The 15,144-nt window shown below is 38.5% G+C and overlaps 1 protein-coding gene across 1 annotated transcript; it reads left to right on the top strand.

Moving 5' to 3' along the window:
* The first annotated feature begins 706 nt into the window (after positions 1–706).
* On the top strand, positions 707–14,954 carry LOC129896424 (uncharacterized). The gene is made up of 2 exons (XM_055972323.1): positions 707–2,257; positions 14,427–14,954. The coding sequence occupies exons 1-2, from the start codon at positions 1,976–1,978 to the stop codon at positions 14,598–14,600; spliced, it is 456 nt and encodes a 151-aa protein (XP_055828298.1). The 5' UTR covers positions 707–1,975; the 3' UTR covers positions 14,601–14,954.
* Positions 14,955–15,144: the final 190 nt, after the last annotated feature.

The raw sequence follows: 15,144 nt of genomic DNA, 5'->3' as shown, positions 1-15,144 counted from the left end.
TTATCAATTGAAGAAAAATAATAGAGCGTGTGTGGTACGCTCTTGCCCTCCGTCCATGAAGTTGTGTCTTTTTTTTTAAGCATAATATATAATTTTGTCCTTTAATTTAGTTTTAGTTAACATATATGTCCTTTAATTTTGAGTGTAAATAAGTAGACATTTAAATTTGTATAAAATTAAAAAAATAAACTCACACATCCTACATATCAATTCATGTGAGATATACTCGAACTAGTTTGTATTATACCACGTAGGACACATGTGTTTACTTGATCAATTTTATTAGAGACGGAGATAGTGTAATAACATATGAATTCGACAAAACTCAAATGAATTGGTCTAAACCTTATATCTCTATTAAAAGATACACACAAAAATAATTTTTAAAAACTCAGTTACTAATACTTGAAGCCGTTTTTTAGAATCCAAAACCTAGAGAATTGTTTGGTACGTAAGATAAGAATATTAATTTCAGAATAAAATATGAGATTAACTTTATTTGATCTATTAGCTAATTCCAAGAATATTTTATTCTACCCTTAATACTAAAATGGTGGAATTATTTTTTCATAAAAAAAATAAAATAAAATAATTTTATAAAATATCCTATCTCATATACTTAATCATCCCTTTAAAATTTAAATTTTAATTTCGCCTCTGTTATTGAAATGATTCTTTTATATGTAATATAAAACAGATACAGATATTCATTTCAATAGTGTAAATAAAATACATTAAAAAGAGCTAAGGAAAAGGACAATCTTGAGATTTGGCTGCTGCAGTGCACCAGAGTCTTAATTTCAGCTCAAATTTCTCCCAAAGTCCTCTTTTCTTATTCAAAAAAATTCATGTCATCTCTGTCTACCTATAAAGTGAAAAAAAAAACCCGAACCCCTCATGTTTACTTTTTCTTCTTTTCTTTCTTCTTCATGTCTTGACTAGTATTTAGTACTTTGTTCCTTTTTATGTAATGGTGTCAAAATCTTGAAAAGCTCATAAAACTACTATAACTGTCTTGCTAATTTCTTGAGTTTCTTGAAAAAAGTAAAGAGTAAAAAAAAAGATGATTTTTCTTGGTTTTTGACCACTTTTAGTTCTTGTTTTGTTTTGGTAAGTGGTGTCAAAATCTCATATAACCACCATAACTGTCTTTCCAATGTCTTGAGCTTCTTGAAAAAAGAAAAGAGTATAAAAGACATGATCTTGTTTCTTGACATTTTTAGTTATTGTTTTGGTAAATATTAATGGTGTCAAAATCTTGAAAAGATCATAAAACTACCATCAAGTGTCTTCCCAAATTGTTGAAAAATAAAAGAGGACATAATTTTTTTTTTTTTTTTTAAAACTCTTTTAGTGCTGCATTTTGTTAATTATAGGGGTGTCAAAATCTTGAAAAGCTCATAAAACTACCACAACTTCCTCCCAATTTTTTGATTTTCTTGAAAAAAGAAGAGTTAAAAAGACTTGATCTTGGCTAGGTTTTGAACATTTTTAGTTCTTTGTTTGGTAATTATAATACGATAAATTATCTTCCCATTATCTTGAAAAAGGAAGAGTTAGAAAGACTTGATCTTGGTTGCTATATGACATTTTTAATCCTTGGTGAGGTAATTGTAATACCATAACTATCTTCCCAATTTCTTGGTTTCTTGGGGAAAAAAAAGAGTAAAAAAAGACTTGATTTTGATTTGTTTTTGACATTTTAAGTTCTTGGTTGAAACTTTGTGGAGCAGAGGGGTCCATTTGACAATCTGAGCCATATATAAGGCTTCCCAGGTCATTCTGCCAAAAAAGAGAGTGAAAAAGATAAGATCTTGGTTGCTATTTGACATTTTTGGTTCTTGATTTGGCAATTATAATACCTTTAGTGTCTTCCCAGTTTCTTTGGAAAAAAAAGAAAGAAAGAGTGTAAAAAGACATCATTTTGATTGGTTTTTGACCTTTTTTGGGTTCTTGATTTTGGTTTAAAAAAAGAATGGGAGAAGAAGAGGGGTGGGGTTGGCCACCATCACCAAGTGGATCACCAATGTACATAACAAAAGATGATCATTGGACTCATTTTGACAATTCTGTTAATGCTGTTTCTTTTGGTTTTGTTGCCACTGCCATTCTTATTTCTATGTTCCTTGTCATGGCCATTTTTGAGAGGTTTCTCAGACCCAATTCACCGGCTTTATCGACATCTGGTGGCCGGAATCTTGGTGACATTGAGTCTCAGATGAGCTTCAATGGAAAACTTGGATATCAAACACCCAAAGTAAGTGTCTTTAGCTGGAATTTTAGTTCAGTAAATTGTTGTTATTTTATTCCATATGTATAGTAGCTGCTGAAAAATGTTTTTCTCTAAACTTTTTGGAATTGTCATAAAGAAAGTTGTTCTATGAGGGTAATTGGTAAATAATATATATGTTGTCTCTGAGTCCTTGTAGTTGTTAATCAACAAGTAAATAATCACAGTTAGCTCAAAGGTGGAACTAGGATTTTCAGTTTATGAGTTCTGGATTCTAGAATTTGTAGGTTATTAGTTTCTTGGTAAATTATTTATACATTGATTGATTTTTTTAAATACAAATAAAAGCTACAAATACAAATTGCTTAGTTGTAGTATTGCTCTTGTAGTTTCTTGTCGTTCGATTTTTGTTAGTGTTTGTTGTTTCTTGTACTTGGATTATCGTAGTATAATTGGTTGTAGTTACTGCTCCTTTTTTCATATTGCTTTGTCATGCTCTCTATAGAATTTTGTCATGGCTTCTTAACTTCCGTCATTTCTTTTTCCAAACTGCTTTGAATTGTTTTTCCTTGAGCCAAGGGTCTATTAGATACAACCTCTTTACCTCACAAGGTAAGTATAAGGTCTGCGTACACTCTACCAACTCTAGACCCCACTTGTGGGCTACAAGGTTTTTGCCAAACCCCGTAGGCAAAGCTCGAACTCCGCCCCTGAGTCAGGGCTTTTCTAGTATTTATAACACAGCTAATATAAACACAATCAGGACACTGAAGCTAAGTAGTAACAAAGTAGTTCTGCAGCAGTATCTTGATATCTCCTTTAGCTGATCTTATATTACAAAGAACTGTAATTTACTAACCCCAAGAAGTTTCAACATTGCTGAAACTTTTTGTTTCGTTGAGCGAGCAGGACCATCTTGGTGAATGCAATTAGAACCGGCTGCTATGTGCCGCCGAAGCACTCAAGGGATTCGTGCTTAATGTCGAGTTTGCATTCCTTTTTCAGTCTAGAAGGAAGTTACTATTATCGGATAGTCACGAGCGCTTAGAGGTATGAAGTTAAACGAATCTTACTATCTGAAGAAGCTTAGCTTCTTAAAGGACTCTTAATAAAGAAAAAACTTTCTTAAGAAATCAAGCCTTTCAAGTAGGGCTTGAAAGAAGGCTGGCGATACGATCAGAAGATAAAAAAGATAGACGAGAAGATAAGGGGTGAAGGACTTTTTTAAATCCGATGAGTGTAAACATGATATTAATTACTCTTTGTTGCTTAAATGTTGAGTTTGCACTGACAGTCTCTTCCATATCTTCATAGTAAAACAACAATCTAGGAACGTTCATGATTATGAAAAAGGAATGGATAGAGAGGAAGGCTCCAACGACGTTGGTTTCTCGTGGTGTCAACATAGAAATGAGAACAGTTTGAATGGATGCCTTTTTCCCTAGTTGAATCAGCCAAGTCAGTAGCCTTTCTTTTATACGGAAATGCTTTTCTTAGTATACCGAGGGTGGATTAATGAATGACTGCTTTAGGCGTTAGCTCTATCGAAAGAGGCCCCTGCCTAAAGTTCTGATCCTTCTCTAAGTTCTGCTATGGGAGAATGCCCTCATCCGATATGATTGATCTCTTGTTTCATTTTCTGCTTTACACCACACATATAAGTAAATAGATGAGTCCTATCAAAACTGCAGTTTTTCTTACATGTATTCTTCACATACTTCAATTGATCTCTTGCTTCCAAAAATTTTCCTGATCATCCAGGATACTTGTTGTGGTTACATGAACCCCGGGTGGTTGTTGCATGAACTATTTGAGTAATCACCGGTGTTGTCTCCGATTGTGTTTCTACCGCCTACAGGCTTTCTGATTGCACCCTAGAGCTAATAGAGCTACCAATAATCACTATTGTATTCTTCCTTGGTCTCCCAAAATCATATCCATAAGATGAGTATTGCGAATCTAAGATGGACTTGCGGTCATTCAAGACTATACAAGATTGAAAATGACCACATTCACCAGAAAGTTCAAGTCGCACGTATTGAGGATAAAATGAGAGAAGATATGGTTTGGTCATGTCCTACCTTGACCTATGGATACCTTGACCTATGGATACAACGGACTGTACATGTGACAATATGATGAGTAAAGGTGTTGAAAGGAGATGGAGTATTACCTAAATTACATAGAGGAAAGTTTATCTCGAAAGACGTACAAATCCTTGGAATCAATACAAACTTGGCTATAGATAGGATATGATGGAAGAATAAGATCCTTATTCTGGCATAACAAGCATATTTTTCAGTATTCGTCCCTTTATCCTTCGCTACTCAAATAGTATGCTTTAATTAGTCCGATTGAAACTCCTGATATTCCCTTAACTCACACATCACAAGATGTGCTCTTAATACTAAATCAATGTCGTAGGGGAGGGGGAAGCAAAATGTCTTCAGCCATATGCCATGTACCAATTCTGAAGAGATGTATATCTGGTTAGCCCCTTGTGATATTCTTTTGAAAATATTGCTCACTGATTTGGCAGCCGCGATATATGGTGAAAGGGTTTTAATTCGATTCCCTTCACGTTGTACTTAGTGGTGAAGTGTCACGACCCAAAAACTGAGGTCATGATGGCACACATCTCAAAACCCAATCTGATGTGTAACCCTAAAAATAAAACTCATACAAGACTCCCAAAGGGGAAAGTGATGCCACGATTTAAATAAAAAGAAAAAAAAAAACAATGAAGAAATTATCCCAAAACCTGGTGTCATAAGTATAAAGAGCATCTAATACAAGGTTCGAATCTGAAGATACAACATAAGTCTCTGAATGATACAAAAGACTGAAAAATAAAGATAGACTAGTGACGATCCGAATTCTGGGACCTCACCACTAATCTGAGAATTACACAATCCGCTAGAATATTAACTGCCACGTGGGGTACCCCGACTAGTATCTGCATCAAAAAGGGACACAGAAGTAGGGGTGAGTACAATTCACATGTACTCAGTAGGTTTTAGCTGACTGAGTATAAGGAATTAATCAAACCTATGAAATAAACTAAGGAACGCTTCCACCTGCATATAGAAAAGTCCTACTCCGGCATCGGTGCCGCCAATTTATATATATATTGACGCGAGTAAAGTAAACCCATAATAACAGCTCATAATCACAATTAACCAGATAATTCAAGCAGCACAAATATCAATGCAATGCAATGCAATATGATGATGCAATGATGTGGTGGTACGGTGGAATCAAGACTGTCGCACAGACTGTCGTATACACCTGCTGAGCTGTGCTACCAAGCAAGGCACATGGGGGTCTTGCAGACCATATAACTCAATCACAATATCTCATTATCTTTGCCACCTCCTCGTGGTCAAGGGATCACAATGCATCCACTACCCTGCCGGAAAACTGCCTCGGTTAGGGACTCAAGATACAAAGGTTAGGATCACAATGCATCCACTACCCTGCCGGAAAACTGCCTTGGTCAGGGACTCAAGATACAAAGGTTGGGATCACAATGCATCCACTACCCTGCCGGAAAACTGCCTCGGTCAGGGACTCAAGATACAAAGGTTGGGATCACAATGCATCCACTACCCTGCCGGAAAACTGCCTCGGTCAGGGACTCAAGATACAAAGGTTTAAAGGTGTTTCATTTTCTTTCTCAAAAGGAATTTCCATATTTCTCAACTTCCCATGTTTCATGATATGATGAATGAGGATGAATGCATCAAAACACATATGCATGGAAGTAATAATCAACTCACATGTGGTATAAGGTTCAAAGTTCTCAAAACTTAACCTACACATGATATTCACCCTCAATAAATAGTAACGGGAAGAACACACTTTCATTTAAATATTCACCCCTTTTTCAACAATATTTCAATACTCAAGTATGCTCAAAACCCCAACTCAATCTCTCAGGCAGCATCACAAGTCAAATAATATACTCAAGCCTCTCTCTTAGGCAAATCATAATTCACATGCTCTCAAAGCAAATAAGATAACAAATAAGGCCCCCACACGGGCTATGTAATACAAATAAACCCCGTCACGGCAACACATTAATAAATAAGCCTCCACACGGACATCATAATATATATAACATTCTCAACTCATACTACAACCCCATCCCAAAGTCTATAACATATGAATGATTAATTACCCCATCTCAATCTCAAAGAAAGATAGCCAAACCTACCTCAATTGCCGAAACCGCACTCGAATACCTCCACCGGACAAGTAACTCTCGAATTCAGTGCTCGGAATGACAACCCACTATCAACAATGAAACATACACGTCACAAGGAGTCCAATGACACCCATATTGATAGGTTTTGGAACCGGGGGTAAAATGGTCCAAAAATTAACTATTTTCGAAAAGGGTCAAATCTGTAAATTTATTGAACAATCCCATTCTATTGGTAATAAGGAACTCATGGTTGAAAAACCCATAAAAATAGAGCTCAAAACGAGTTGAAAATCACAATTTTCCTTAAATTCGGATTAGGGAAGAAACAAGGATTTTTGGGGTTTGAAACTAAAATTTAAGAGTTAAAATCGTCAAAAACTTAATGAAAAAGGAAGGTTTTAGGTCAAAAATCACTTACCCAACACTTTGCCTCGAAAATCTCTTTTCAAATCACCTCAAGGAGTTCAAGAACTCAGACAAATGATGAAAACTATTGAAATGGGAAGAAAGGGGCATTTTCTGCCCAAAAATTACTGTTCACGCGTGTTACTGTTCACGCGTGTTACTGTTCACACGTTTTTGTACAAATTTTTGAAAATCACCCTCAAGGTCATTACAATATCCACCACTAAAAAGGATGTTCGTCCTCGAACATAAGATAAAATAAAGTACCTGGGGTCTCAAAAAGCTGAGGGTATCGAGCCTGCATATCAGACTCTAACTCCCAAGTCGCCTCCTCAGCAGGCCGATGCTGCCACTGCACCTTGACCGAAGCGACCTCCTTGGTCCTGAGTCTACGAAGCCGCCTATCTAGAATAACTGTCGGCTCCTCCTCATAAGTCAAATTCGGACTCAACTCTACCGCATCATAAGAAATCACATGAGACTCATCCGGTATGTACTTGCGAAGCATGGAAACATGAAACACCGGATGGACAGCTGACAATTTAGGGGGTAAGGCCAACTTATACGCCACTCCACCTACTCTCCTCAGGATTTCAAACGGGCCAACAAACCTTGGGCTAAGCTTGCCCTTCTTTCCGAACCTCATCACACCCTTCATGGGCGATATTTTAAGCCACACGCAATCACCCACCACGAACTCTAAGGGACGAACCCTCCTATCAGCATAACTCTTCTGACGACTCTGAGCTGTCAATAGTCGACCCTGAATCAAACGTACCCGCTCCACAGCATCCCTAAGTAAGTCAGTATCCAATGCATCAACCGCAACAGAATCAAACCATCCAATGGGTGATCGACACCTACGACCATACAATGCCTCAAATGGTGCCATTTGAATGCTGGAGTGATAACTGTTATTATAGGCAAACTCTGCTAAGGGCAAGTGTTGGTCCCATCGGGCACCAAAATCAATCACACAGGCCCTAAGCATATCCTCCAACACCTGAATAGTCCGTTCAGACTGACCATCGGTTTGGGGATGAAATGCTGAACTCATCTCTAGTCGCGTACCCAAACCACGCTGTAATGCCTTCCAAAAGTGAGAGGTGAACACTGAACCCCGATCCGATACAATAGAGATAGGCACCCCATGCAGCCTAACAATCTCACGAAGATAGATCCTAGCTAACTGATCCGCATTGTAGCTAGTCTTCACCGGAAGGAAATGGGCTGATTTGGTCAATCGATCCACAATCACCCAGACAGAGTCATACTTACCCAATGCCATGGGTAATCCAGACACGAAGTCCATAGTGATACGCTCCCATTTCCACTCAGGAATGGGCATCCTTTGCATAGGACCACCCGGTTTCTGATGCTCATACTTCACTTGTTGGCAATTTAGACACTTAGCCACAAAATCAATAATGTCTCTCTTCATGCCACACCACCAATAATGTTGTTTCAAGTCATGAAACATCTTTGCCACTCCCGGGTGAATCGAATACTTGGAACAATGAGCCTCCTCTAATATCATACGTACCCATTCACTAACCTTGGGCACACAAATGCGATCATTAATCCTCAAAACTCCTTCCTGATCAAGAGAGGCTGATTTTGCTTCACCACTCAACACTTTGTCTCGAATGGCCCTCAACTTTTCATCTTCAAACTGGTGTGTACGAATCTGGTCCATCAAAGTAGACCTAGCCTCCACAAATGCCAAAATACCATGATGTGTAGAAATATCCAGTCGGACCAACTGTCTAGCCAATGACTGAACCTCCAACGCCAAAGGCCTCTCCACAGCCTTAAGAAATGCCAAACTACCCATGCTAGATGCTTTGCGACTCAGGGCATCCGCTACCACATTAGCTTTGCCCGGATGATAAAGTATGGTAATGTCATAGTCTTTCAATAACTCTAACCACCTACGCTGCCGCATGTTCATATTCGGCTGAGAAAAGATATACTTAAGGCTACGGTGGTCAGTATAGACCTCGCAATGCACTCCATAGAGATAATGCCTCCACAACTTCAGAACAAACACCACTGCTGCTAACTCTAAGTCGTGGGTAGGATAGTTCTTCTCATGTACCTTCAACTGTCGAGAAGCATAAGCTGTAACTCTACCTTTTTGCATCAATACACCACCCAAGCCGACTCTCGAAGCATCACAAAACACAATAAATGCCACGCCCTCCTCGGGTAAGGCTAGAATAGGTGCTGAAGACAATAATTCCTTGAGCTTTTGAAAGCTCGCCTCACACTCATCAGTCCACTGAAATGCCACGGTCTTTTGAGTTAGCCTAGTCAATGGAGCTGCAATAGAAGAGAATCCTTGAACAAACCGACGATAGTAGCCTGCCAACCCAATAAAACTCCGAATCTCGGTAACCGAAGTAGGCCTAACCCAATCACGAACCGCTGCAACTTTGGCTGGATCAACCATAATACCATCCTTGGTCACTATATGACCCAAGAATGTCACAGACTCAAGCCAAAACTCACATTTGGAGAATTTTGCATACAACTTCTCCTCTCTCAATCTCTAAAGGACTGTCCTCAGGTGCCTAACATGATCCGCCTCATTCTTGGAATAAACCAAGATGTCATCAATAAACACGATCACAAACGAGTTCAAATAAGGTCGAAATACCCGGTTCATCAACTCCATAAAAGCAGCCGGGGCATTAGTCAACCCGAAGGACATAACCACAAACTCATAATGCCCATAACGAGTCCTGAATGCAGTCTTCGGGATATCAGATTCCCGAACTCTCAACTGATGGTAACCCGACCTCAAATCAATCTTTGAGAACACTGATGCACCTTGAAGCTGGTCAAATAAATCATCAATGTGAGGGTGAGGATACTTGTTCTTGATAGTGACTTTGTTCAACTGTCGATAGTCAATACACATCCTCATAGTACCATCTTTCTTCTTCATAAATAAAACCGGTGCACCCCACGGTGATACACTAGGTCTAATAAACCCTTTCTTCAACAAATCTTCCAATTGTTCTTTCAACTCTTTCAATTCTGTCGGAGCCATCCGATAAGAAGAAATAGAGATGGGTTTAGTGTCATGCTCCAAATCAATCACAAAATCGATATCACGGTCAGGAGGAACTCCCGGCAAGTCTGTAGGAAATACATCCATAAACTCTCTCACCACCCTCGTAGTCTCTATATGAGATGACTCCGTGGTGAGATCACGTACATGAGCCAAATAAGACAAACAACCCTTATCCATCAAGCGACGAGCACGAATATAAGATATCACCCCCTTAGGATATGAACTCGGATTACCTTTCCATACCACGCTAGGTAAACCGGGATAAGCTAAGGTCACGGTCTTTGCATAACAATCTAATATAGCATGATAAGGAGATAACCAGTCCATACCCAGTATCACATCAAAATCAAGCATGTCTAATAAGATCAAGTCAACTCGGGTCTCTCTACCCAAACATATCACTGCACACTCCCTATATACTCTATCCACCACTAAAAGTTCACCTATCGGGGTAAAATTAGTAATGGGCACAGCAAGAAGATCACTCATATAATCAATACCCACATCAAAATAAGTCAACACATAATAGTAAGTAGACCCTAGTTCAAATAATACTAACGTAAAATGATGGCAAACCAGAACAATACATGTAATAACCACATCAGAGGCCTCTGCCTCAAATTTACCTGGTATAGCATAGCATAATTAATGGTCACCCTTAGCCTGTGAACCACTACAACCACCACCTCGAGTACTCCATGAAGCACCTCAAACAACTAAAACTGGTGTATTGCAGACAACTTGTGATCCTAGCTGAATAGAAGAAGAATCACATATTTTCCCCTTATTCAAACTCACTATAACAAAATAACCCAAGTAAACTACTCCCAACTCATCATAGGAGGACCGATAGGTTTATGAGCAAGAACAGACCTCTATCACTTCTTAGCCATTCCCGCAATTATAAAGAGAAATAAGACATTCACTGTGCCTTCAAGATACCCGATTTTGAACAACCTGTCCTGACACTTGGTCAAAAAGATATAAGCCTTCTCAACAGTGATAACCTCAAACTTGGGAGACAATACCCTGACGAATCTCTCCAAATCTCTTTTGCTCCTAAGTAAACATAGCAATGCTAGAAGACATAGGTGGAACCACAGATCTCAAAGGAATCCAAAGTGGGCTAATTAGATATCTAAAATTTGAAATCTAACCGTCAAAGTCTAACCGACCATTTTCCATACTTTTTTTTTTGTTGCTCCACATCTTCATACTCATAATCAGGCTCGAATGGGCATCACTAAATCATCCTTAAGCAAGAGCCGCTATTTCGAACCCGACAGTTACTTTTAATGCGGAAGGAATAGATTAGAGGTATACAACACTTAATATGAATAATTCGCACGAAAGGAATCAAAGGAAAGAGTTTCTTCTATTAAGTATCTTGTAGCCTCTCGAAGATAAGTACGGACGTCTACGTACCGATCCGCAAGACTCTACTAGACACCCTGCTCTTTAACTTATAAGACCGGTGAACCTAGTGCTCTGATACCAATTGTCACGACCCAAAAACTGAGGTCATGATGGCACACATCTCAAAACCCAATCTGATGTGTAACCCTAAAAATAAAACTCATACAAGACTCCCAAAGGGGAAAGTGATGCCACGATTTAAATAAAAAGAAAAAAAAAAAACAATGAAGAAATTATCCCAAAACCTGGTGTCATAAGTATAAAGAGCATCTAATACAAGGTTCGAATCTGAAGATACAACATAAGTCTCTGAATGATACAAAAGACTGAAAAATAAAGATAGACTAGTGACGATCCGAATTCTGGGACCTCACCACTAATCTGAGAATTACACAATCCGCTAGAATATTAACTGCCACGTGGGGTACCCCGACTAGTATCTGCATCAAAAAGGGACACAGAAGTAGGGGTGAGTACAATTCACATGTACTCAGTAGGTTTTAGCTGACTGAGTATAAGGAATTAATCAAACCTATGAAATAAACTAAGGAACGCTTCCACCTGCATATAGAAAAGTCCTACTCCGGCATCGGTGCCGCCAATTTATATATATATTGACGCGAGTAAAGTAAACCCATAATAACAGCTCATAATCACAATTAACCAGATAATTCAAGCAGCACAAATATCAATGCAATGCAATGCAATATGATGATGCAATGATGTGGTGGTACGGTGGAATCAAGACTGTCGCACAGACTGTCGTATACACCTGCTGAGCTGTGCTACCAAGCAAGGCACATGGGGGTCTTGCAGACCATATAACTCAATCACAATATCTCATTATCTTTGCCACCTCCTCGTGGTCAAGGGATCACAATGCATCCACTACCCTGCCGGAAAACTGCCTCGGTTAGGGACTCAAGATACAAAGGTTAGGATCACAATGCATCCACTACCCTGCCGGAAAACTGCCTTGGTCAGGGACTCAAGATACAAAGGTTGGGATCACAATGCATCCACTACCCTGCCGGAAAACTGCCTCGGTCAGGGACTCAAGATACAAAGGTTGGGATCACAATGCATCCACTACCCTGCCGGAAAACTGCCTCGGTCAGGGACTCAAGATACAAAGGTTTAAAGGTGTTTCATTTTCTTTCTCAAAAGGAATTTCCATATTTCTCAACTTCCCATGTTTCATGATATGATGAATGAGGATGAATGCATCAAAACACATATGCATGGAAGTAATAATCAACTCACATGTGGTATAAGGTTCAAAGTTCTCAAAACTTAACCTACACATGATATTCACCCTCAATAAATAGTAACGGGAAGAACACACTTTCATTTAAATATTCACCCCTTTTTCAACAATATTTCAATACTCAAGTATGCTCAAAACCCCAACTCAATCTCTCAGGCAGCATCACAAGTCAAATAATATACTCAAGCCTCTCTCTTAGGCAAATCATAATTCACATGCTCTCAAAGCAAATAAGATAACAAATAAGGCCCCCACACGGGCTATGTAATACAAATAAACCCCGTCACGGCAACACATTAATAAATAAGCCTCCACACGGACATCATAATATATATAACATTCTCAACTCATACTACAACCCCATCCCAAAGTCTATAACATATGAATGATTAATTACCCCATCTCAATCTCAAAGAAAGATAGCCAAACCTACCTCAATTGCCGAAACCGCACTCGAATACCTCCACCGGACAAGTAACTCTCGAATTCAGTGCTCGGAATGACAACCCACTATCAACAATGAAACATACACGTCACAAGGAGTCCAATGACACCCATATTGATAGGTTTTGGAACCGGGGGTAAAATGGTCCAAAAATTAACTATTTTCGAAAAGGGTCAAATCTGTAAATTTATTGAACAATCCCATTCTATTGGTAATAAGGAACTCATGGTTGAAAAACCCATAAAAATAGAGCTCAAAACGAGTTGAAAATCACAATTTTCCTTAAATTCGGATTAGGGAAGAAACAAGGATTTTTGGGGTTTGAAACTAAAATTTAAGAGTTAAAATCGTCAAAAACTTAATGAAAAAGGAAGGTTTTAGGTCAAAAATCACTTACCCAACACTTTGCCTCGAAAATCTCTTTTCAAATCACCTCAAGGAGTTCAAGAACTCAGACAAATGATGAAAACTATTGAAATGGGAAGAAAGGGGCATTTTCTGCCCAAAAATTACTGTTCACGCGTGTTACTGTTCACGCGTGTTACTGTTCACACGTTTTTGTACAAATTTTTGAAAATCACCCTCAAGGTCATTACATGAAGCCAGCATTTTTCTCTGAGGGGGTTCAAAATATAAAAAAGTAAACACACGAACTAGCCGAAGGGGGTTGGACATCTCTTGTATATACCTAAAACAAATAATTTTAATCATGTATAAATTGAGTAATTTTCCACCCGAACCCCCTATATAGACCCAACCTAGCTCCTTCCGTAGTTGTACTAGGTATAGAGGGAAAAAAATATGTATATATATCAAACCTGTTGACGGGGTTAGTCTAACGTTTTTCTTGAGCCAAGGATCTATCGAAAACAACTTCTCTACCTCACAAGGTAGGGGCAAGGTCTGCATATACTCTATCCTCTCCAGACCCCTGGGATCACACTGGGTATGTCGTTGTTGACGGGGGGGTCAGCCTACCAATACTATTGTTCTACATTTGAGTGCCCAATAATCAAGATGACCTCTAATTTTATCTATGATTTGTTGTTTCGATATCTAATCAACTCGATGTTTTACGATCCAGAAAGATGGTTGCTTCAGTACTATTAATTCTGTTACATGACATGATCAAGTCTAGTTTGCTTGGTTTGTAATTCATTAGTTTCTTGAAAGATTTATCAACAATGTTATTGCTGATTACCTGATGAAGTGATTCCGCAAAAAAGGGATAATGTCTTGGTTGGAATTTCATCTTTAAGCATTGGTCAATCTGATCTTGAACATTATACTGATTATACTAGAAGTTTATCTGGTGTCAAGAGAATTCAACAATTTATATATGCTATATAACATGTTATGACTTGGCTAATGCTTCAGGTGTCAACGAAGGCTCGAGAAGTTTCTGTGTTGATGCCAGGAGAAGATGTCCCTACTTTTATTGCCAATCCTGCTCCCGTACCCTGTCCTCCTGAACGCTATCCATGGCCTCCCCATCAACAACATACCTTACCCGGTTTCTTGAACTCGGACTCATCAAATGCACAATCCTAGCTAGCTCAATTTGAAGCCAACAAACATTGAAAATACCAAATTGATGGAGTTCACCAATTGGTTTTTTTGCCCCTCTCCTTGGCTCCTTAATTTAATGTACGTAGCATTTAGGCATTGAAATTTTCTAGCTCAGCTGGTGGCCTCTGTCTTCAAGACGATCCGTCTGGCTAATATGAATGAATATTATGTTAATAGAGTAAGTTGTTCTTTTAAGTCATGTCATTGTTTTCTATTATTTTTTAAAATTTTGGATCCAAAACTTTGGGAAGGAAATAGCAAGAGAAGCTTTAGCTTGTGCTCAACTTAGGTATTATCTTGGAGATTTTCCAAAAATTGTTGTTATACGTTTCGTCTACGCTTTGTGAAAAATCGTTAAGTATGAATATGTTAGATACATGTATTGTTATAAGGTTGAAAATCGTATGACTATGCCAAATGCACAAATTAGTCGTACAATTTTAAATCCATGCTTATCTTATCAATTTATTTGAATTGAGGATCTTTCAGAAATAGTCTTTCTATCTTCACATGATAGGGGTAAAGC

This window comes from Solanum dulcamara, chromosome 7, assembly GCF_947179165.1.
Source record: "Solanum dulcamara chromosome 7, daSolDulc1.2, whole genome shotgun sequence".
NCBI lineage: Eukaryota > Viridiplantae > Streptophyta > Magnoliopsida > Solanales > Solanaceae > Solanum > Solanum dulcamara.
The sequence above is the reverse complement of the archived record's forward strand: the minus strand, read 5'-3'. Positions and strand labels throughout refer to the sequence as shown.